The 21,849-nt window shown below is 49.1% G+C and overlaps 6 protein-coding genes across 6 annotated transcripts; 3 read left to right on the top strand and 3 right to left on the bottom strand.

Annotated features, from left to right (window-relative positions):
- Positions 1-253: 253 nt before the first annotated feature.
- N7487_002734 (SAGA histone acetyltransferase complex subunit SPT7) lies at positions 254-3,718 on the top strand (the record flags this gene model as incomplete). Its single annotated transcript, XM_056870481.1, has 3 exons — positions 254-1,322; positions 1,376-2,511; positions 2,567-3,718. The coding sequence occupies 3 exons, from the start codon at positions 254-256 to the stop codon at positions 3,716-3,718; spliced, it is 3,357 nt and encodes a 1,118-aa protein (XP_056735265.1).
- Positions 3,719-5,039: 1,321 nt separating this feature from the next.
- N7487_002733 (putative eukaryotic translation initiation factor eIF-2C4) lies at positions 5,040-8,630 on the bottom strand (the record flags this gene model as incomplete). The annotated part of the gene is made up of 6 exons (XM_056870480.1): positions 5,040-7,070; positions 7,128-7,306; positions 7,368-7,579; positions 7,634-7,755; positions 7,809-7,934; positions 8,010-8,630. 6 exons carry the CDS (start codon positions 8,628-8,630, stop codon positions 5,040-5,042), a joined length of 3,291 nt encoding a protein of 1,096 aa, XP_056735264.1.
- Positions 8,631-10,918: 2,288 nt separating this feature from the next.
- Positions 10,919-11,473, top strand: N7487_002732 (uncharacterized protein; the record flags this gene model as incomplete). The annotated part of the gene is made up of 2 exons (XM_056870479.1): positions 10,919-11,233; positions 11,264-11,473. The coding sequence occupies 2 exons, from the start codon at positions 10,919-10,921 to the stop codon at positions 11,471-11,473; spliced, it is 525 nt and encodes a 174-aa protein (XP_056735263.1).
- A 965-nt stretch (positions 11,474-12,438) lies between these two features.
- Positions 12,439-15,723, bottom strand: rna14 (cleavage polyadenylation factor subunit RNA14; the record flags this gene model as incomplete). The annotated part of the gene is made up of 4 exons (XM_056870478.1): positions 12,439-13,211; positions 13,261-14,254; positions 14,308-14,739; positions 14,815-15,723. The coding sequence occupies 4 exons, from the start codon at positions 15,721-15,723 to the stop codon at positions 12,439-12,441; spliced, it is 3,108 nt and encodes a 1,035-aa protein (XP_056735262.1).
- Positions 15,724-16,234: 511 nt separating this feature from the next.
- On the top strand, positions 16,235-17,273 carry asf1 (nucleosome assembly factor ASF1; the record flags this gene model as incomplete). The annotated part of the gene is made up of 4 exons (XM_056870477.1): positions 16,235-16,343; positions 16,403-16,442; positions 16,503-16,811; positions 16,883-17,273. 4 exons carry the CDS (start codon positions 16,235-16,237, stop codon positions 17,271-17,273), a joined length of 849 nt encoding a protein of 282 aa, XP_056735261.1.
- A 796-nt stretch (positions 17,274-18,069) lies between these two features.
- Positions 18,070-21,418, bottom strand: N7487_002729 (uncharacterized protein; the record flags this gene model as incomplete). Its single annotated transcript, XM_056870476.1, has 8 exons — positions 18,070-18,095; positions 18,184-18,468; positions 18,521-18,642; positions 18,697-19,252; positions 19,309-20,546; positions 20,624-20,882; positions 20,936-21,275; positions 21,332-21,418. The coding sequence occupies 8 exons, from the start codon at positions 21,416-21,418 to the stop codon at positions 18,070-18,072; spliced, it is 2,913 nt and encodes a 970-aa protein (XP_056735260.1).
- Positions 21,419-21,849: the final 431 nt, after the last annotated feature.

The following is a 21,849-nucleotide window of genomic DNA, read 5'->3' as shown; positions in this document are numbered from 1 at the left end:
CTTCATGCCCTGTACTTCATCCCCGTCCAGAGAAACTTCCTATGAAGCTCCCCCGGACCTTCTTCATCAAACCTCACCCCCACGCTATCATTTTTTGCCGATTTGACATCTTCAGTCAATTTTACCGGGGGTGTTTTCTATCTCTATGCCTTTTGTCCCTTCCCCGACCCCTGTGTCGCGTCCGATCGGCCCGTAATCCTAATCGCGGAGAATCGAGTCTCGCCCGCCCCAGAACCGGGGTTTTGGAGCGAGCATGTCGCTCGGCCACAACGCCTGGCCTCCGGGCAATATTCGGCCCCCAGATGATCTTCAGGACTCTCCCCGCCCAGTCAATGGCTTAGTGAAGACTTTATCTGGCTCCCGGACGCCCCAAATACGCGGCTCTGTTGGCGCCGAAGCGCCGAACCCTAGTTCGACATCCGAAGCCGATATCGCGCCCGAAGAGGACCCGCGCATTGCTCAATTCCGTGAATTGTATCGCCGCAGTGAGGCGAAAATAAGTGCGCTGTTCTCTGGACGATACTCGGACGATAACCCTGCGGCTGGGGAAACTACTGAGGCGTCCGAAGCTCAACCCGAACGCGTCGATGATGCGCCTCCCCCTTCCACCGCCCCACGCAAGTCTGCTCGCAAGCTCGACGACGATGATTACGATGACTATGATGATGACGAGGATGAGGAAATGGACGATGCTGCTGAATCCCCTCTGAAAACCAAGTCCGCCTCTGCGTCGCAGGAGCCTAGTGGTGCCGCGCCATTGGCATCCCGTCCCGGTACCTCGATAGCAGATGGATCAAAAGAGCCCAAGAAGGAGACAATGGAAGATCTCCGGAAGCAACTCGAGGAAGACAAAAAGGCAACGGAGGAGGCCGCCAGAAGAAGCTTCCACACTCTGTTTTACACTCTTGAGAATGACCGGGATGCTATGCTTGATCAACAGCGCTTGGAGGAATCAGAGAGACAAGTTGAGGCAGAGATATCTGGCCAAGCTAACATGAGCGGCAACAATGTTTCGGGGGCTTCCAATGGCTACAGTTCCTTGAGTAATACCAACCTGGGCGCTTCCAGTTTGACTCTGAAAAACCTTATCGCACGAATTGATAAGAAGCGCGACCGGGTCCAGGCATCGGATGCTGAACTTCGGAGCTTGCTGAGTGAGGTTCGCAAGAATCGCAGCAAATGGGCGAACGAAGACAAGGTCGGCCAAGAAGAGCTCTATGAAGCTGCGGAAAAGGTTCTCAGTGAGCTCAAAGCTATGACAGAACATTCAACTGCTTTTTTGACTCGCGTCAACAAACGCGATGCGCCAGACTATCATACAAGTAAGAGGCGCTTTCACCGCAATGATCTATTTCATCTACTAACTTCCTACTAGTCATTAAGCACCCGATGGACCTTGGATCAATGACCAAAAAGCTGAAAGGCTTACAGTATAGGTCGAAACAAGACTTCGTCGATGACCTCACCCTCATTTGGGCGAATTGCTTGAAATACAATACCAACACCGAACACCCCCTCCGGAAGCATGCACTTTACATGCGCAAGGAGACCGAGAAGCTTGTCCCTCTCATCCCGGATATTGTCATCAGAGACCGTGCGGAAGTTGAGGCCGAAGAACGTCGACTCCAGCTTGCCGATAACGATGGCGCCGAGGAGAGTGACGATGAGCCCATCATGTCTTCGCGAGGCAGAAAGGCTCCCGGCAAGAAGACCTCCAAAAAAGGAACAGCCCCTTCTCGCAATACTCCCAGTCCCGCCAGGGCCCCCAGCACTCAGCCACCGGCGCCAGCTCGCGCGGATTCGGATGCTACTGGTGAAGCTAGTCAAAATGGATTTTCCACGCCACCTCCTGGATCTAACACGCCATCTGACCCCGCTGGCCCAGGAGCGATAGCTACAGCGAGCCAGGACGATTCAATGGATATCGACGGCCCTAGTACGTCGACAACTGCGCTCAGTGCCATGTCGGTTTCCGGCGGCGTAGAGCCGGAAGACCCCGAGTACAAAGTGTGGAAGCAAGTCACCAAGAAAGACAGAGCGCGCGTTGCGGCGGAGCGACATCGTCTCCTCCGGGGAGACAAGCTCAACGCCGAAGAACCCGCTTTGCTCAGAAGTAAAGCTGGCATGCGCCGATGGCTTCGACACCAGAAACAAGCTACTATCGAAGCTGACAAGTCTCGCGACGGGGACTCTCAAGCCTTGGAACCCGAGGCCGCAGGCGAGAGCCTTGCAGAAGGCATTGAGGTGGAAGAAGACCAGATGCTCCCTTATTATTACGATGTCATGTCTGGTGTTCCTGATCTCCCTGAGCGGCTACTCTGGAAGGAGGACGCGCAAGGCAATGTTGTTGATGCTTCTGAAGAGTTCCTTCATATGCTTGAAAAAGGTCTTTTTGTCCAGCCAGATAGCAAGTTGACCCGCAAGATGAACTCCAACATGCGACAGATGCAAGAAACTCGTAAGATCTGCTCAAAAATTGGCATTGTTAAGCAGATGCAGCTTCAATCTCAGGTAAACGACCATATTGCTCTGCTATCACCCGGTATTTTGGCTAACCTTTCTCTAGATGTACCAAAATCAATTCCAGAAATATCAACCCGAGCCATTTCAGGAGCAAGACATCGAACCACATGTCATGAATGACAACGGCCCTGTCATTGCCCCCTGGGCCTGTAGGGCAGCATTGCAGCGCTCAGTCGCTAAGGTTTTCTATCACACTGGCTTTGAGGAATACCAGCCATCTGCCCTCGAAGCGGTTACTGATATTGCCGCCGACTTTTTCCATAAGCTGGGGTCCACCTTCAAGTCTTACATGGAAACACCGAAGGTTCCTACCACGGAGTCACATGAAGCTACACCTTCAGCCGCCGAATGGAAGCCTGCATACACTCATTCTGAAATCGTTCTGCACACCTTGTCCACCGTGGGAATCCATATAGACGAATTGGAGTGCTATATCAAGGATGATGTGGATCGTCTGGGGACCAAGCTCACAACTGCTAATGATCGCCTCAGGTCACTCCTGACGGAACTCCTTCGACCCGCTCTTGAAGGCGGCGAAGATGGCTCAAACGCATTTGCGGATGGCAGTGAACAGTTCGTCGGCGGTGACTTTGCTGAGGATATTGACGAGGATTTCTTCGGTTTCAAGGAACTGGGCTTGGATCGGGAGTTTGGCCTTTCCACGCTCAGTGTGCCCTTGCATCTGCTCCAGAATCGTATGTTCAATGCGGCCAATCCGCAAAGCACGAGCGTTTCACAGACCGTTACTCTTTTCGCTCCTCCGCCCCCGTATGCACGCATCTCAACAGACAACCTACCTCGCCAGATTGGACTCCTACAGGACTTCTTCAAGGGCAAGCTTGACGCAAACGGTGATGAACCTCTTGTGGAAGACCTGGAGCTGCCTCCCAAGCAGCGGCCCATGGCCATCAAACCCCGTCTCCCAGCCTCTGGCAAAATCCCCCAGTCTAGTCTCTCGGGTCTTACATCCAGTCCGCAGAAACGAGCCGCTCCACCGATGGTATCCAAATCCGGCGGCGGAGAGCCAAGTAAGAAGAAATCAAAGAAAAACAGTCTGGCCCTCGAAATGCCCAACTTCAACCCAGATGGTGAAGGCGATCAAACGACTGGTGACCAGGCCACAAATGCCGACACGAAGACTGAAGACATCGGCCTTGGTGATGGCGCTGGTGAATCCATGACCAACGGAGCATGATTTGTAACTTGCAGGGTCAGGTAGGTCTACGGTTGACTACAAACAGTTGCCTTATCCTCTCCTTCACACCTCCTCTCCTTATCTTGCGTCGCATGCTTTGATTTTTGCATACCTACTTGCATTTTTATTCTGATATTCAATATCTGCGACCCATGTCTCTCGAGACGAGATCAGATAGACTGTTGTGTCCCTTCGCCACGATACGATTGACGAAAAGGGAGCGAGTCAGCAATACGAGCCAGCACTCAATATTTGATTATATGATTATTTGATTATTGGGGGACTGTATTTTTTGACCCCTCAAACTTGCAGCGATACATAATCCAGTCCTTGTATTTTACCTGTTTTTTTTTTTTCTCTACTTCTTGCTTTTTCCTTTCACTTCCTTTCTATCCTTGGCTGGAAAGGCAGAGTGGACGATCTCCCCATTTTAGTCTTTTTGTATCATAATGTCCCTTGATGGGATTTTTCATTTCTTTACAGAATACCTATTCAGAATTATTCAATTCAGACCTTGTGTGACATTTATCTTGCTCTTATGTACCAGCTTAAGCAAAGATTAATGGGTAACTTAGCTAGTAGTAATGACGAGAAGTGAGTACCAGGAGCTGTTTCCAAAGCTCTATGGGATGAATCCCATGGCCCTATGTTAGAGATGCCCACATAAAAAGAAAGTTAATCCGCTTGAAACGGTTTCAATATCTCCTTTTACCAGATTCCACTCCATAATTAAACATATATCGGAGTAGAAAATGAACGGAAAAGCCTACTTAACCTTCAATTGTTTTAAATCTACGGAGTGTGCACAATGTAAGAGGATTCCCGCGAACGGGGGGGGTTTGGTATTTTCTGGGTTAACAACATGGGAAAGAAATATGGAACTAACTCGTCATCAACTAAAGATCAGCCTCGGTATCCAGTAGGCCAAGTTGTAGAAACAACAGCCTACTAAAATTGGGCCCAGATCGAGAGAAGCGTGAGAGAAGAAATCAGAAACAAAGCCTCTTAAAATACAAACAAAAGGAAGTATGGCTCATTCAGAACTGTAAGATTGCGCGTGCAACCGGTCCAGTTGTTCTTGCGAACAACATCTACCGCAGCCCTGATGTCAGATCGAGTCATCCTGAAGGCAGCACCACAAAGGTAATGCCATGGAAACTCCATTCGAGGAATAACATAAAAACAACGTGGAATAATACCCAAAGCAGTTCGCAGATAGAGAAACCGGAGTCATAACACAAATCCTTTGGATAGGAATCGGCTACGACGTCGAGTGAACAAGATGAATCCTGTCCATAACAATAAAAATGTTACAGTTGAGTTAGACGTACCACATACCCAGAGCCAGCTTGTTTGAGGTGCCTTCAATGGGAAGCAATCTCTTGGCTCGGGGCTCCTTGGGCTTTGGGTTCGTCATTTTCACCTCGGGGCCACTCTGGGGCCCAGAGGTAATGGGAACATCCTCGTGGTGGCGAGCACGAACCGAAATCAAGTGGGCGTAGTAAATTGCAGGGTGTACAGACACGGAGGTTGTGGAGCGGATGTACTGGTAACAATGATCATTGATCATGCCCTCGAGATCATTGGGCTTCAGGCCCATCTCATCCAGCAGGACATGGTAGTGGACCGGGCGTGGAGTTCCCTGCAGAGCAATGTGCGTGTAGAGTAGGAAATCCCAGTCATGTGGGCTAGTCACATCTCGATCAATAAGAGTACCTGGCAGGGGGCCACCATGGGGGTCCGCGGCTGCGCGATTCTTGGGGTCAGGGAACGCTCGAAGATGGTGGCGCTTGTTGGCAACCACAACACACATCTTGCCAGCCCAGATTGCTTGGCCACACGCATGTGCAATGGCAAAGCGAATTGCAGGGACCTCCTCTGAAAGAATTCTTTGGTATTCGGACGCAGACACACCGTCCCGGAAATAGTAGACGTACTCAGGAGCCTTGCCACCCCCAACAGTTGCTTTCCACTCAGCAACCATGGGGTGTAGTATGTACTCGATCACTTTATCCCGGATAATCTCAATTCGATCTCCATTTGTCTCACATCCACCCATGTAGCGAGTGGCAGTAGAATTTGCCGAAACAGACATGGCTGCCAACGACGGGGTCCACACGCCCATCATTGGATGAGTGACATCTGCCCCAATTATCATGGAACCCGGGCGTAGACCTGAGCTCTTTGACTTGGGGACAGCGCGAGCAGTGATGCCACCAAGTTTCGCATTCACCTTCATGAGAACATTCGCATGGTATTGAGGCCTATTGGTAATGCAGTGTGCAGATTGGAGCACTTGAGAGGGGGTCCCATATCGGCAGTCGGAAGACTTCTTGATGCGAAGATAGACCCAAGAATCCTTGTCGGGGACGATGAATACCATGAGCTGGGGCTCTCTCTTGTTCTGCGCCGCGATCGCATCGTAGAGCTTTTTAACACTGGTGCCAACGTCTTCGCTCAATCCCTTGACAACCGGTCGACCAGTCACCTCACCACCCATGCTCTTGTACATCTTGACAAATTGTTCAACCCAGTTCAATGTCTGATCCTGGCTGATTGACTTTCGATGTCCGGAAAAGAACCCGACACCCCAAGCCTGAAGGGCCTTTTCATTGGGTTTGTAGAACTTCTTACCGCGGAGATCCCAACTTCCAGAATGCTGAGGGTTGTGCTTGCGGTTGCCCCCAAACTGAAGCTCAGGACTCGGAAGCAGTCGAGCCTTGGTCTTGATCATTTGATCGCTGATTTTCATGCCATAAAGTTTTAGAATCGGGTCATTCTTGTGCTGGAGAAGCTCCTTGGACTGGCGAGCATTGGCCAAACGCTTTGGAGGCCTGGTTGCACACCATTGAATCATTTGTGCCGCCTGTACATCAGTAAGCTTGTAGCGGTATCGCTGGAGGCCTTTGATGACTAGGAACTCGGCTGGGTAATGAACATCTTCCTTTTGCATCTCCACCAGGAGCATGTTGGGGTATTCGAGGCGGATGTTGTACCGTCTCATAAAGTACTCTTCGAGGTGAATTCGAGTAGACTTCCCAGTGGCCTTGTCGTAATAATCAATGAAAAACTCCTTGGGCTTTGCATGAATCAAGCCCTTGACAATGAAACTCTTCAGCTTGAAAGGGCAACCCTCATAGTTGGGTGCCACTCGAAGACCCTGAATCTTCTTGTTCACCTGGGCAAACCACTTCGATTCCTTTGTACCACCATATTCATCGCGAGTTGACTGGAGGTTCCTGACCAGAGTCAACATGTCGTTCCATCCGTTCACATTCATCATGTAGCCCATCAGACTAATACGAGAAAAGAAAACGCAGTGAGCGACATCGACATTGAGGATTAGACCTTGCTATAAGTAAACGTCAGTTTTCCGATCTTTAATTTGAATCAACGGATGATGCCTTACAGGAGTGGGCTTAATTGCTTGGTAGATGCCTCGGTAAACGGAAGCACCCATATTGGCGAGCGGCTGGTAAAATTCTTGCTTTAGCTCCTCATCATCTCCAAGCTTGTCGAAGAAGAAGGCCCGCTTGATTGCAGAAAATTGTTTAGTGGGCCATTCGCGAAGCAAATGATCAAGGAAGCCTGTCATTATCAGCTTGCTGAATCAAAAACGGAGTGATACGCGAAATCAAGGAGTACTTACTCAGAGATTCAATTACGAGTTCGTCCAGATCACGGCGGTTTTGCAGCCAGGAATTGATCACTGACAAGTTGATCTTTCGCTTTTGAATGACGGACATTCTAAAAGCAGGGTTCCTCTTGAACTCATCAACAGTAGCAAGAGTCTTGATGTCTCGGGTCAAGTCACCCTTGAAGTCGATAATCTCATTCCAGTCATCAAAGTTGCGCAGCGACCTGCAACACAGATTAGAAAATATATGGCAGTAAACAGAAATACATTATACTTACCAGCAGATTCTTCCACCATCCCAGATGCCATCCGGAATGTGTGCTTTTCGAGTCTCGCTGTTCCAGCACTTTCTCAAGACCCGCCGGTCAGTCTCATTTTGGTCTCCATGGAGAACATTGATCTAGTAATTGATGAGCAAATAATTCCATTAAGGAGGGGCAAAAAAGCACTCACCTCATACTGATAAACTGCCTTGTCTGGGAAAGAAGTGATCGGGTACGCATTCATCATAACCTCGATCTCTTTGCCAGAAGTATTGTAGCCAACACGACGCTGGATTTGAGTCTCCTCTGGGGCAGACTAGAAAAAGATTGGTTAGCATAATTCGTTATCCACAGATGTAGAGTTATCGGGAATTATCGGTCGCAAACTTACAGAAGAAGGCCTGACTTTGAATCGATGCCAGGGAATGTCAATATTCTTACAGCCATCCCAGGCAACGGTCATGTAATCTTTGTGTCGGATAACCTTCTCTTGGTCGAGTCTGTGCTGCTCAAAAACAGCCACTTTCACTCCTTCTCTAGCAAGACGCTCATAGTTGGCCTTTTCTTCCGGAGTCCAGTTAGCCGGGAATTCTGGAGGGGTCTCAACTCGACGGATGGGAGAGTCACTGCTACTGGAACCAGTGCTCTTAGGCTTCCGGTGCTCGCCTGACTCGGGGTCATATCGGGTTCGGCGCATCCAAGCAGTGCTTTCTGCTTCTTTTTTGCGTCTTGCCTCATCTTCCAGTTTAGCCTTGTGGTCACGCAGCTCTTGGACCTGGCGCGGATCCAAGGGCTTTGCCACAGGAGCAGAGTAGCGCAAAGGAAGCTCAAGGGTGAGCTTGGGTTGGCGGGAGGACGAAGAAGAGTGGGGAGGCTTTGAAGATGTTTTCGTAGCTGCAGTAGGTGTGGAGGTAGATTTGGGCTTGGAGGAAGTGGTAGAGCGGTGCCCGGAACGGGACCTGTGCTCATCATCCTCTTCAGTTGAGGGTTTCATAGGCCTTTGGGGACCCATGGTGAAATCACGCTCCTATCAATCACCCTTTGTTAGTCAAGGTTCTATTTCTTTTATGAGAGACGTGGAGCCATCAAGTAAGACAGGCGAAACAAAGTGAGGTTGTTATGACAGCTAAGAGGCCATACTACTTGGCAATGTAAAGTGAAGTAGATACCGTTCGCTTTTGCTTCGCTTGAACTCGGAATGAAAGAGGGGTAGGTAGTATGAGAGTGACCACTTACACAGAGTCAAAAACTTTAGTGAGCCAGAGATGATTGTCGTGGTAAATGATATGGGGGGATCACAGAGGTAGTCAGACGTGTTAAACGTCAAACTAAGAAATGTCTTCGGTTTGGATGATGCAAACAGATGCAGAAATCCCAATTGCTAAAGACAAAGTGATGGAGAGTGATGGAGAGAGAAGAAAAAGAAAGAAGGAAGAGATCAACGAGGGAGGTGTTTTTATAGATGAAGTTAGGGCGGGTACCTGGGGTACGGGGCAAGGTGTGTTCCTTCTCGAGGTGAATGGGTATTGTGTAGCGTCTGCCCTTTTGAGTAGGTAGGCAGACTCTATGAATAAGCATAGAACAATGCCCTTTTTTAGAGCAGGATGTCCCTTCCAAGTATGGAGGATACCATAGAGATACCTAGTATAGCATATATATATGTAACATTACAATTGCCATCAAAGTCCGACCTATGTGAACTGAATATACTCGTTTATACTAGCGTTTGTCTAATAATATCAAGGAACCCGATGCTTAGATATCTCGCACTTTCCCTTGAGATTGTCCGCTGGTTCAAACGCGCGTAGGAGGAGCTAGTGCAAGTTTTACTTATTCTCTGAATGTGAATCGACAATCTTTATAGGCAACGATTTGTTCTATTTGTGATCTGACAGAAAGCTGTCTAGAGCAAGGCTCCTTAGTTGCGGCGCTATTGATATAACACCTAATATATTATGGAAAAATCTTGTCGATTACCTTGGTAATGATGCTTAAGATGGTGGCACCGGATGAGTAGTCTACTGGGAAACTGACTAGCGTGTTACATAGAGGTTGATGAAATAGCCCCTCTGCCCGTACCCGAGATAGGGTAAACAGCCAACAGTCAGTCGGAATAAAAATGTGGAGTAAAAGGAATAAAGGCATAACTCTCTGATTGGGTTCCGTTAGCTGTCGACTTCTGTCAGCAAACAGAGGATGATACATATAGGGTTACATGGAAGGCTCAGGAGCAAAACCATAAGTACATATGAATTAGATTTTAGTGGAACTGGTGTCTTCTCGATGGGAGTATCTGTGGCATCTTCAAGCAGCGGTGCAAAGCAAAAAGAAAGGGCCAACAAGATGAACACAATCGACCCATTAGCGTGTGGTCTATGTGCCACGAGATATCCCATCTCACTTCCACGGGTTAACTTAAAGCATTTATTTTCCTTTGTACTGTTTCATTGCCTGTCTATAAGACAGTGCGGAATATCATGCAATTCAGGCTCCATAAAGGCCGAGGCAGATTCGGTATAGGTATGACCTACTTTAAGGAAGGAGCCGGGGTCTAGCACACGAAGTGCGATCGAAATGTGACTAAAGTAAGAAATAGTCAAATACTTCTATATCTAATTGGCTGTAGTATTTTTCAATGTCCAGTGCTCACTTAGTTCGCAGTTTCACCTTACCTACAAAACCGAATAACTGGTCTCCGAAAAGTATGAAGATTCAACCATCTGTATGTTATCTAACCTTTTCATGAGATAATTGGATGGTGTATAAGTAATTGATATGATGAATAGGGCTTTGACTTTTCGTGGTTTGACCAGAATCAAAGGTTATACATAAAAAATATGTTTCCATAAATTAAGCTCTTTCCCACCATTTCCCATCATCTATCTATAAAACTGAGAAGGGAAAGAAATATCTGAAATGAGATATCTAAGAAGACATGTAAAAAGACGTTTGAAAAGGCGTCTTAAAAAACACTACCATCGACCTAACTGGATTACGTTGTTCTCAAGGACAGAGTCCGCACACGCGGCCGATTATTCCTTTGTTAATGTTAGTTTTGATGTTAATTTTAACATAAAAAGAAGGCTGGAATATGCTAGAAGATCTGGGCTACATGATGTAGTAGTAAAAAAAAGGCACAAAAGATAATACGCTCAATCTGCGGCTCGGGCCGATTGTTCTTTTTGGTCTAAGATTCCCCCCTAATACAAATCTTGTAGTCCCTCCCAACCAACCCACTCATTTACAGTTTTGGTTAAGCACAAAGCAACGAAGCCAAACCAACAAACAAGACAGATCCTCATGCCAATCACCGAGGAAGAGCTTGAGGCCACCACGCTCGGTCGCGCGATCAACAACGCGTCCGACCAGAGGCTACGCGTGGTTCTCAAATCCATCTGCGCGAAAAACGACCAGGCTCGTAAAGAAGCCGAGAGTCAATTTCTGGTATTGGCGGCCGATACCAAAGAGAGCCCCGACAGCAATAAAAGAGCAATTTCCCGATACGCGTCTTGCATCAATTGCGAGAAGGAATTCGATGTTACGACCAACACGGAGAAAAGCTGTCGATATAATCCAGGCACGATTGTGCAAAAATTGAGATCACGGTCCAGTCGAGTATGCTCAATAAGCTAACCCACAATAGAGAAAAATGAGCCCACCGGCGAAGATCTTTTTGTCGACAATTGGGATGAGTTTGAGGTGGACACCGATGAAATGCGCAAGGATTTCCCACACTGCTTTACGTTCATGTGCTGTAATGAAAACCTTGAAGAGAACCCCCATGGATGTGTGACCGACTTCCATCGAGAACAGCACCCTGAGGAGAAGCCATCGAAAAGGTCGAGAGCTGTTTGAGCTGGGGTACCATGAATGTAGTATGAGACCTGGTGTATAGGTTTAGGTCTATGTGTCCAAGTTGAGGTGACGGTGACGGTCGCCAGTTTCCCCCATCACCATCGCAATTGTGCAAGCTCAAAGATATTTCCTAGGCTTTACCTAGGCACATTGTGTGGAGTATACGATGACGTAGAGACCCACTCCCCACGCTGCTTCCGCAGATGCCCCACCGATCACCATCATCTGGGCAGTTCCAACCTTGGAAGAGGGTTTGCTTTAAGATTCTATGTTAAATTCAAACTGCATGGACACCCATCGAATAGGTTTACTCTCTGGATGACTTATTCTTTTCCTAGTGTAGAGTGGCAAGACCCTGACTTTCAGGAGAATCAACAAACCTTTCTTCCTTTTGCCAGAACTGCTCGCCCGAGAAAATGTCAGTTACATTTATCCGCTATCAGGCCCTAGTCCTCGCCTCTACTTTGTTATATATATCGACTTCACTGAGGGGAGTTGGAAGAAAGATCGAATGTATGGACGTAAGATCTATGGGCGAAGGAGGGGGGCGACTTTGTGCACTTCAAGATGATTAAGAATCTACCAAAAGGGATGCACAGGCTGCTTGCTTAATTTGTTTATGAGATTATCTGCTTATTTGAGTCTGTACAAAGCATGGTTGGGTGGACCCAACCAGCAAGCAGAAATTGGTGGCCTGTGGCCCTATTTGGAAAAACAAAGAACGAAAAAATGCCAGATAGATCAACGCCGATGGAAGATGCAAAGGGGGCTCTGAACAACCGCGTATGCCCCGACCATGTTTCGTGAAATGCCCCCCAGGGAAAAAAGAGCTGGGTCATCAAGTCCTTAAAAGACAAATCGGGATATTTTGCGCGCCGGGGAAATGAAATTGCAAAAGCAGAGAGCAAGTGATTTTACACTGCAAGTGAACTGTGGTCCTCGGAGAAGAAGGAGCAACCACTGGCTCAGCGGTAAGCACCTAGAGATGAGGTATGAGTAAGAATGTCATTATGGGAGAGATATATGACGATCTTACCGGAGTAGGGGTTCTGACCTCCACCTGGTCCGTGTGCAGTTTGCGGGATCTGTATTTGGGAAATGTCGGAAGGAATTTCAACGTGGCGAAGAAGGTCTATCATTTTCTCGGGAGAAAGGCGGGTGATGTTGTAGGCAGCCGCAGAAGGCAGGATGCTCAAGAGATTCACCACTTCACGAGGCAGGGGAGCTGGAGAACCTTGCGGTCTGTATGAGGCACTTTGGCCATTCAACTGTTGTACTCGTTTCGGCTGGTCGAGACGCCGAGCTTGTGCGCTCTTCATTGGTGACTCAGCGCGAACAAACTTTCGTGGGCGACCCGAGTCTTCATCATATTCATCAGTAGGATAAGGTCTCTTAGGTGAGTTGAGGGAAGTGTCCATGTATCTGGCCGTGGGAGAACCGTGGGATTCCGCGGATATTCCTGGCATGTGGGTCTTCGGCTTAGTCTGGGACGGGGACAAAATCAGTTGCACGGAAGTAGGGTCGAAGTTGGAATTAGAGTAACGATTGGCGAATTGTTCCAGAGCAGGATCCTCCGGGTATAGTTCACGCATGCGGGTTTCCAAGTTGATCACCTGGGTGAGATCACCGTAGCGTGATTCATACTCGTGGAGGAAGGAAAAGATGGGCTTAGCCTTGTGCACATTCTCCGGGTTGGATGTCAATTTCCTAACGGTTGTTTCGAACACAGCTCGGGCATCTTTGACAGTGGTTAGTAGGTTTCTTAGAAACTTAGGATGTCGACTTACTGATGGTATCATTAATGTCGAGCAGATGCCTCAAGTATTCGAGTGCAAAGTGCTCATCCTCTGGGAATAATTTTGCGCCCCTCTCGAAGATCTTGGTGGCCGCAGGGTCTTTGTAGCAATGGTATTCCATCAGAGCACTCGCGATGTAAACATCGCTGGTAATCCGACCTCGCTTGCGCGCTTCGGCGAAAATCTGGCGAGAGCCAGCCAATTCTCCTGGTTTTCCTTTACCCTGGATCCGACGCATGGAGCGCATGAGAGAGATCCATGCGAAGGAGACAGTCTTGGAGATGATATTGATCTGAACGGAATGGGTCTTTCGAACGGCATCAATCTGTGCCGTTTTGGCGGCTTCTCTTTCTTTGGCTTCAGGATCATCTTCATCCTCATTTTGAGGTTGAGTTTCCACATTCTGTGAAGCAAAGTAAGCTTCGATGCGTTCGACATCTTGGGTTTCCTGATTGCGAGCCTTGTTGATCAACTCGTAAAGCGCATCAAGCAACTTGTCGTATGGTTCCCGGACCTTGGCAGCGCGCTTGGCGGAATCCTGTTCCGAATCTGAGGTGACCTCGAGTCGATCCGCGCGTTTGAATGTCAGCAGACAACTCTCTGGATTTGCATCAATGCCCTTCTTCAAGAAATCTGTGCCGGCATCTTCCATATCGTTTAGGAAGCAGAACTCAGCCGCATCAAACCACATTTCGGGCAAGAAGGTCAGTGCCATGAGTGCCTGTTTGTAGAAGTACACCACACGTGACTTGTAAGCGGCAGGATCTTCTTCTTTCAGTACTAGAGGATCTTCTTTTTCCCATGCGATCCAGCGCTTCCAGATATCAGCTTGTGCTGAATATTCAACATCGCCTTCGGAGCCAGGAACAGGAGGCAGTGGTGGAAGCGACGTCCGAATCAAATCGCGGGTGATGTTTTGTAATTCCGTGTATGAGCTACGCGCAGTCATGTAGGACGGTGAATGTTCTTGAAGGAATTTGCGGCCCTGGTGGAGAACGTTAATACGAGCCAGTTGGATTCAAGTACTGTCCAGCTTACCGTGAGCTTGTTTAGATTCATCTCGAATTGATCATACTCCTTCCAGAGAGTATTGACAGCTTGGGTCGGCACGCCAATAGCTCGTTGGTAGGCCTTTCGCAGTAGGTCCATCTTCTGCTGGTCCTGCCACCCAGAGCCACCAACTATTCCTGGCCCAGAACGGATGAACTCAATGTAGTCTGTCCAGATATTTCCGGAGTCCTTGTCCATTCCAACATGTTGAATGGCCATATCATATGCCGATGAAATCGTCTTCCGTGCCTCGCCAGATGCATCTGTCGTCAATGGGTTACGACGACGGATGTAATCAAGGTAGACAGACCAGAGCTGAACGCTGGGTGTCGCCAGGAGCGTCCGGTTGAAGATCTGCTCCAAACGGAAGAATTCATTGAGCTCAGACTCCATGCTGGCATAGGCCACCCATTGGTCGGCCTGAGATGTATCCGATTAGCAATCGTGTACCTTGCCGAGAGAGAAAAAGAAAGGACAAGAAAAGGGAAGACTTACCGCCATGGGGAACAGCGTCAAGAACCGCTCATAAGTGTCGCGTGCGGTGTCTAGTCTGTTGCGGACTCTGTGCTCGGCAATTAACTCCAACCAAGCAGGGATATCACCTCGGGGATCCTCTCGAATCCGGTCTTCCAGCATGCCGACACGGTCATGGGCCAGACGACCCTTTGAAGCAGGAGAGTCAGGTACAGAAGTAGGAACAGTATTGTTCTGCATGGTTGCGGATTGCAAGTCTTGCGTAGCCCATTGCGATTGGACAGGAACAGAAGAGGGATCGATATTATAGACAGGATCAGGAGAATAAGAACTATTGGCAACATCTGGTCCGCTGGCAGGTGCCTGCTCAGCTTGGTGTGATGATACATCAGGGGAAGTGTTTTGCATTGCATTTCCTGAGCTGGGATCTTCAGACATGGTCACAGGCACAGCATTGACATCTTCACCCCCAAGCACAGCCGGCGGCTCATACTCCGCATCACCCTCGTCATCCTCGTCATCATCAACCTCAAATCCGCCAATTGTTCGTGTCTTGGGCTGTGCCTCAGCAGCGGCAGATGCTGGCACAGGTGTCGACGACTCTGCGCGTGAGGGGTTCTGAGAAGGATCGGTGGAATCACTGGTCTGGCCAGCGTCTGCGTCCGAGGCGACATCTGCATCGGAGGCGGCAGTCGGGTTGGGGATGGAATCTTCGGTCTCACCCGAGGGAGCTGCATCAGTGGGGCCTGCATCAGGTTGCTGGGTCTCGGGAAACGAGGCCGAGTACTGATCCCCCAATGCCAGTGAGGGGTCATAGTCATCTGATTCTGCGTCTGAGTTATCACCTTCCTGCTCCACAGTTGGGGATTGGGAATCAGTATTTAAGGCTTGAGCCTGGAAGAAGGCAGCTTCAGCTTCATCGTCCGCCATGATGGGGGGTGATCGATGCGATAATCGCAAAGTCGAGGAAAAGTGAGGAACTGGGAACGTCAGAAGGTGACGGCGCAAGCCGAAGCAGGGTTTGCGCGATGTGATATCAGGATGAGTTAAAATGAAGACAACTCTTCCAAAGGTCAAGGGTTAAGGTGGAGCACAGCCACTTTTGACGAGATAACCCTCAGCCGCAATGTATCTGATAGCAAATAATGGCCAAGAGGTAGAGAGCAAAGCTGCGATGACTGTGATGCAAGTTGCCCGGGTAGTGAAATTGGGGTCACGTGCAGGCGGTGAGGGCAATGCGAGGGACGCGAAAGGCGCGTCGATCGATGGGCTCCTCGCATTAAGCTAGAGGGGTTAAGAGTAAACTGCATTCTTGTGGACCTGTTGATTTCTCTTGTTTTTCCTATTTTCTTCTTCTTTCCACTCCCCCTGTTCATACAATCTTCTCCTATTGCCTCTTGAACTCTTTAATTCCCCGTACATACCCTCATATCTTATCACAATGTCCGTCGTCTCACTCCTGGGAGTGAAAAACCTCAACAACCCGGCTCCTTTCACCGCCTCTTACCAGTTCGAAATTACCTTTGAGTGCCTTGAGCAGCTTCAGAAGGGTGAGTACTCACTTGTTCCCCCTTGTTTTCTAGTCGAGTTTTCTAACAAGTTCTTTCAGATTTGGAATGGAAACTCACCTACGTCGGATCCGCCACTTCGTACGTCCCCTCTCAACGCTCCTTGTTTCGTACCAATCCTGCAGATTCTAACTATAATAGCTCCGAGTATGATCAGGAACTCGATTCCCTCCTCGTCGGTCCCATCCCGGTCGGAGTGAACAAGTTCATCTTCGAGGCCGACGCACCTGATGTTAAGCGCATTCCTACTTCCGAGATGCTTGGCGTCACCGTCATCCTCCTCACCTGCAGTTACGATGGCCGAGAGTTCGTTCGTGTTGGCTACTACGTGAATAACGAGTACGACAGCGAGGAGCTGGCAGCCGAGCCCCCTGCGAAGCCCGTGATTGAGCGCATTCGCCGCAATGTCCTCGCCGAGAAGCCCCGTGTGACCCGCTTTGCCATCAAATGGTGAGAATCCCTTGTTTTGTTTGTTTACATACCTAGTGGGGATTTTACTTACCTTTTTTTTTTCCTCTTAGGGACTCTGATGACTCTGCCCCCGCAGAGTACCCGCCTGACCAGCCCGAGGCCGATGGTCTCGACGATGACAGTGGAACCTACGGTGCTGAGGAGCGTGAGCTCGAGGCTGCACTCCTCAAGGAGCTCGAGGAATCCAACAAGCCCGCCGAGGGTGATGACCATGAAATGGAAGGCACCGATGCCCCTGCTGGCAAGGAGGACGAGGAAGAAGAGATCTCCGATGCCGAAAGTGAAGATCTTGAGGCGGAGAGTGACGACGATGAGGATGATCTTGATGAGGAAGATGGTGGTGATGGTGACGACGATGTTGAGATGGGCGACGACGCAGAACACAAGGACGATACCGCCAAGCCAACTCACCAGCCTCAGCCTGAGCTCATGGTACACTAAATTATGGTGTCCTACCGGCCTGCAGGAGTGGTTTCTTTGCTTTTTACACTCTTCCTTTTTGAATGCTATTTAACGACAGCCAGAACGCAATGTTTACGACCCTTGGACTGATTTTCCATGTTCTTACCCTGAATTGGCATTGACTATAGGTCTTTGAAATAGAATTGGTATAATTTTGAATCCCACTGGCCTTCAGTCAGCCGTTTATATTCCTTCTGCTCCAATCTTCTCCATGCAGTAATAGGCATGGTGGTGAGGCCGTTTTTGTAACATAAACCAACTCCCCAGTACGCACCATGCAGGGGCGGCATTGATGAATGTCAAACCGCCTTCTACAATCTATGAAATACTAGCATTGTAGTTTGAGGCGAGAATTGACACCTAGAATGTTTAGAGCGTTCCTTTCCATCGAACTATTCACCAAAACAAAAACTTAGTCTATTGTTTACCCAAAGTACATAGCACGGAACTTATGTCTCACTTTATCAGATTCATTGTTGCTATGTACTTGTCTTCATTTCACACGTAGCTAGGTGTGGTTATGTCTTGGAACTAGCTTTGATAGCTTCTGCTCTAAGTTTGCCAAAGCAGACAAGTGAACACCTACAATTGTACGAGCAAGGTGGATCCAGCTTTCAGCGGGGAGTCAAGTGGAGGGGTGAAATTGCTAAGTGATCTGTCACATCCCGCCTTGACCTAACTAACCTGACACCGGAAAAAAAAATCAAGACTCCTCCTAGGAGGTAGGTATAGTTCACCCATTTTTAGAAATCCCGAACTCGATAGGAGATATCGCCTAAAAGCCAAACTTGGAACCAAGCGCTGTTGTCAAAAGACCGGTCAGCGACAGTTATGCAAGGGGGTTAAACACTACACATAGGTCCGTGGACCTGAAGAAAGATCGACTTACCGCCCATGATAGCTTTCTTCTTTTGTGACTGTACGTATTTGTTAACATCGTTAGCAAAGCCGCTGCTGTTCTCCTCTAGTCTGTCCATGCTATCTCCGACGATCCCGAGACGCTCTGTGCGCTCTTGGACTTGACGTGACATGTAAGACCAGTAGCCTTCCTGGCTGCTACCCTGCGCGGGTGTCGGTGGGGTTCGTCCTTCGTTTTGGGCTCTTCGGCGTTCTTGGTCTTCGAGTTTCATCTGTTCGATCATCCCCTTCGATGGTGGTCGCCCTGGACCGCCGACTAGATTTGATGTTAGATTACAATTATATAGGCATTGATGGGGCTGACTTACTTAGAATGTCCATGTCAGCCGGTGAAATATATTGTGTGCCGGAGATCCATTGGACGTTCGTGATGGTTGGACGCGGGGGAACCACAGCTTCTGGGTTGTAAAGCTTATCATTTGAAGGGTGCCTGTACGTGAGTTAGCATTAGCACTGTCTCGACGAATTGATGGGGAGCGCATACAGTCTGTTTCCACCTCCCCAAACATTGAACATTCCGACCTCTGAAGGGCCAACCCATGTCATGATATTTCCAGTAGGGGTGATGCAAGCTTCCGAGAGGCGTCGCATATCCGCGATATGATTGATCTTGGTGCAACCAATATCTCGAAGAGCTGGGATCGAGAATGCTCGCGCGTGGCCGTCGCCGAAAAGACCAACCAAGCTGTAGCCTCGTCCCTCAGTCTTGACAAGGGCTGCTGAGTCGCAGAGACAGTCATCCCATGTCTTGTGGGCACCCTTTGATGTCGGGGGCTTGAAAATTCGACAGCCAGAGGGAGTCACGGCAATGACAACACCATTAATTTTCGTACCACTCCTCAAACCTCCGACTGAACTTGGAGTAGCCAAAGCAAGACCACCAGACTCGGCATCGATGGGAATGACACTGATCACCTTGTCTTCAACAGCCGATGACCCAGCAAAAGCAACTTCATAGGTGCCATTGGAAGCAGGAAGGATCTTGAATGTTGCCACATTGCCCCTATTCGTGCCGACAAAGCAGCAAATGCTTGAGTAGTCTAGAACACGGTTAGTACATTGGTTTAATCCGCTAGCCTGAGTCATGCATAGGTACCTTCGCCCTCCAAAGTCATCACACCAAATTCGATTTGAGTGGGCCATTCTGGCTGAACTTCGTCCGAGCCACGGTTCTTGCGGAAGCCACTCCGCTTCTGTCCCTTAACGAGGTCTGACATGTGTGCGGTGTGTATGATAGCAGGCCCACGCAAGTCAATAATCACCAAAATACCACTCTGGTAACCGGCCGCTACAAATCCAACCTGCCCATGCTTCAATGCTGTCACCGGACCTTGTTGCATATTCAAAAGAGTCAGAGGTAGCATTCCTGTCTTGAGACCAGGGTCAGTTCGCTTGGTTATCGGAGTCAGCTTCCCTGGTCCTTCATTGGCACCAGGAGACTCCTCGCACCCGTATGAGGGGTTGTTGCCCCAGCGGAAGACAGCAAGCTCTCCGGTTCTGAGTCCAATAGACATCTCGCCGGTGCCGCTGGCGAGAGACATTTCGGTCACCTCGATATTGCCGACTCGGCCTATGGCACGGGCAAGATCAACTTGAACCACGTCACCGTTTTCAATTTCATCATCGTGTCCACAGTCCCAGACACGGACGGTTCCATCTGCGTGTGCGGTCGAAATAACATTGCGGTTTTCAAAGCGCTTCAGGGGGTTCTTCGCCTCCACGCCGCCCATTGCAAATCTGGGTCCCTGCGACCGGCGCTCTCTCAGACCAAGCCACACCGTCCGATCAACGGGAGTAAGCACGGCTTTGTTTACAAAGGGATGGACGAAAGTGAGGTACGGATGTAGCATGTTAGTTGGTGTGATTGTGTGTCCACTGGGGAAACTCAGGGTAATAATTTCACCAGATGATAGCATAGCGATGAGTGCGATTGGGTCATGGGCGCCATTGAAGTAGGGTGAGGATCGAGGGATCAGGCAGAGGTCGACAACCTTAGCCCCCGGTGGGACAGAGAGATTGATTTGTCGCCGTGGCCGCTCGAGATAATTAGATAGGATTTGCCATGAGGATGTCTGATAGTTGGGCGTCGAGCCCATGTCCAAGAAAACGAGGCCCTTGGTCTGATCACCTACTGGTCGGCCACCAGCCACCAAAAGTCCAGTGTCATCCGGGTTATTTTTGACGCACCAGATAACCTTTGTGATAGGCTCTTTGGGCCCAGCAGCCTCCCCAGGTGAGCCTGGTCTGCCACCAGCACCTGGTTGGTCGACATTGGGTGTCTGGACAGTCCGGGCATGAAGCTTGCGCCCATCCTTTGTATCCCAGAGCACTATACTTGAGTCTTCATGAACTGTCAGAATGAAGATCCCGTTGGGATGCCAGATCGCGTTCGTCAATTTGGGTCTGCGCACGTCGTGAGATGGTAGGGAGTCTCCACCCGGTGCCCCAGGGGGATTTCATAAACAAAGTATTTTTGAGCAAGATTCTGCTTGAATGTAAATGTCACTGCTCCCTCTGGATATCCCACTAAAATCTTGCCAATATCTCGAGGAGAGAACTCTAGAGATACGACGGGGAAGAACCGCGCGCGAGGGTTCCGTTCCAACCACAAATTCGGAACTTTGAACGGCGTGAGGGACTCTCGATCGAGATCGTACGCAATAATTTCACCTATTCACAGGTCAATATTCAGTTCTTTTCTTCCTCCTGATCAATTTACGGACCATTCTGCAAGCCGATAAACGCATAATCCAAGCAAGGGTCCGTTAACAAAGCGGTCACCTGGCCCGGTGGCGCATAGGAAACCACCATGCGTCCAGTCACCAAGGAGTATATGCAGATTTCATTCTTGGAGTCGATGCTGACCAGCTTATCGGCGCAAAACTGAAGGAACCGCGCGGACGCCTTCCGCGGAAACTCAAAGACCACTGAAACTCGTCGTTGCCCAAAGACATAGATCTGCCCGCTTCCGAACTGAGTATCACTGGTGCCGACTGCAATGAGGGATTGTATGGGATCATATGCGATTGCACTAATCTGCGAGTTTACACCACATCGTGCGAACTGAGAACAGCGGTGTCAGTTGGGAAAAAGAGGTGCCTGGGATGCCAAGAACTTACATCGTCCAGGAGGAACAAGTCCGGGGATAAGCCCGCAGACAGATCCTTCTGGATACCAGCTTGCTTTCCTCGCAGGAACTGAGCCATCTGCGATAGAGGTGTGGCAGGTTATGGGAAATGTAGAAATGGTCAAGTGCGGAGAGAGAATACCATTGACGCCATGCAGAAGCTAAACAACGGATCTGCCCCGCTCCGCCCTATCGCCCTGCCCTATCAGTTCCGACTTGGCATTGAAGGCAACTTGATTCTTCTTTCTCTCTCCTCTGAGTCTTGTTGTTCTACGACATATATATTGATATGAGCACAAATTTTATTTTGATTCGAACCTTTTGATACAAACGCTATATATATCAATGCAAAAAAAAAAGATCCAAATTCCAAATCGCATGCAGCTATATAGGGCCAGCCCGTCGCTGGAAGGAACCTCGCTATGCAACAGAACCAGTCTAATAGTGATCATCTAGGTATCACGTTGGACATATAAAGCGCTCAGTTAAATCAATTTGCCCCGTTATGCT

The sequence above is a fragment of the Penicillium crustosum genome (assembly GCF_028827405.1).
Source record: "Penicillium crustosum strain IBT 35664 chromosome Unknown utg000001l_segment0_segment0, whole genome shotgun sequence".
NCBI classification, from domain to species: domain Eukaryota; kingdom Fungi; phylum Ascomycota; class Eurotiomycetes; order Eurotiales; family Aspergillaceae; genus Penicillium; species Penicillium crustosum.
This window is presented reverse-complemented; position numbering and strand designations above follow the sequence as displayed.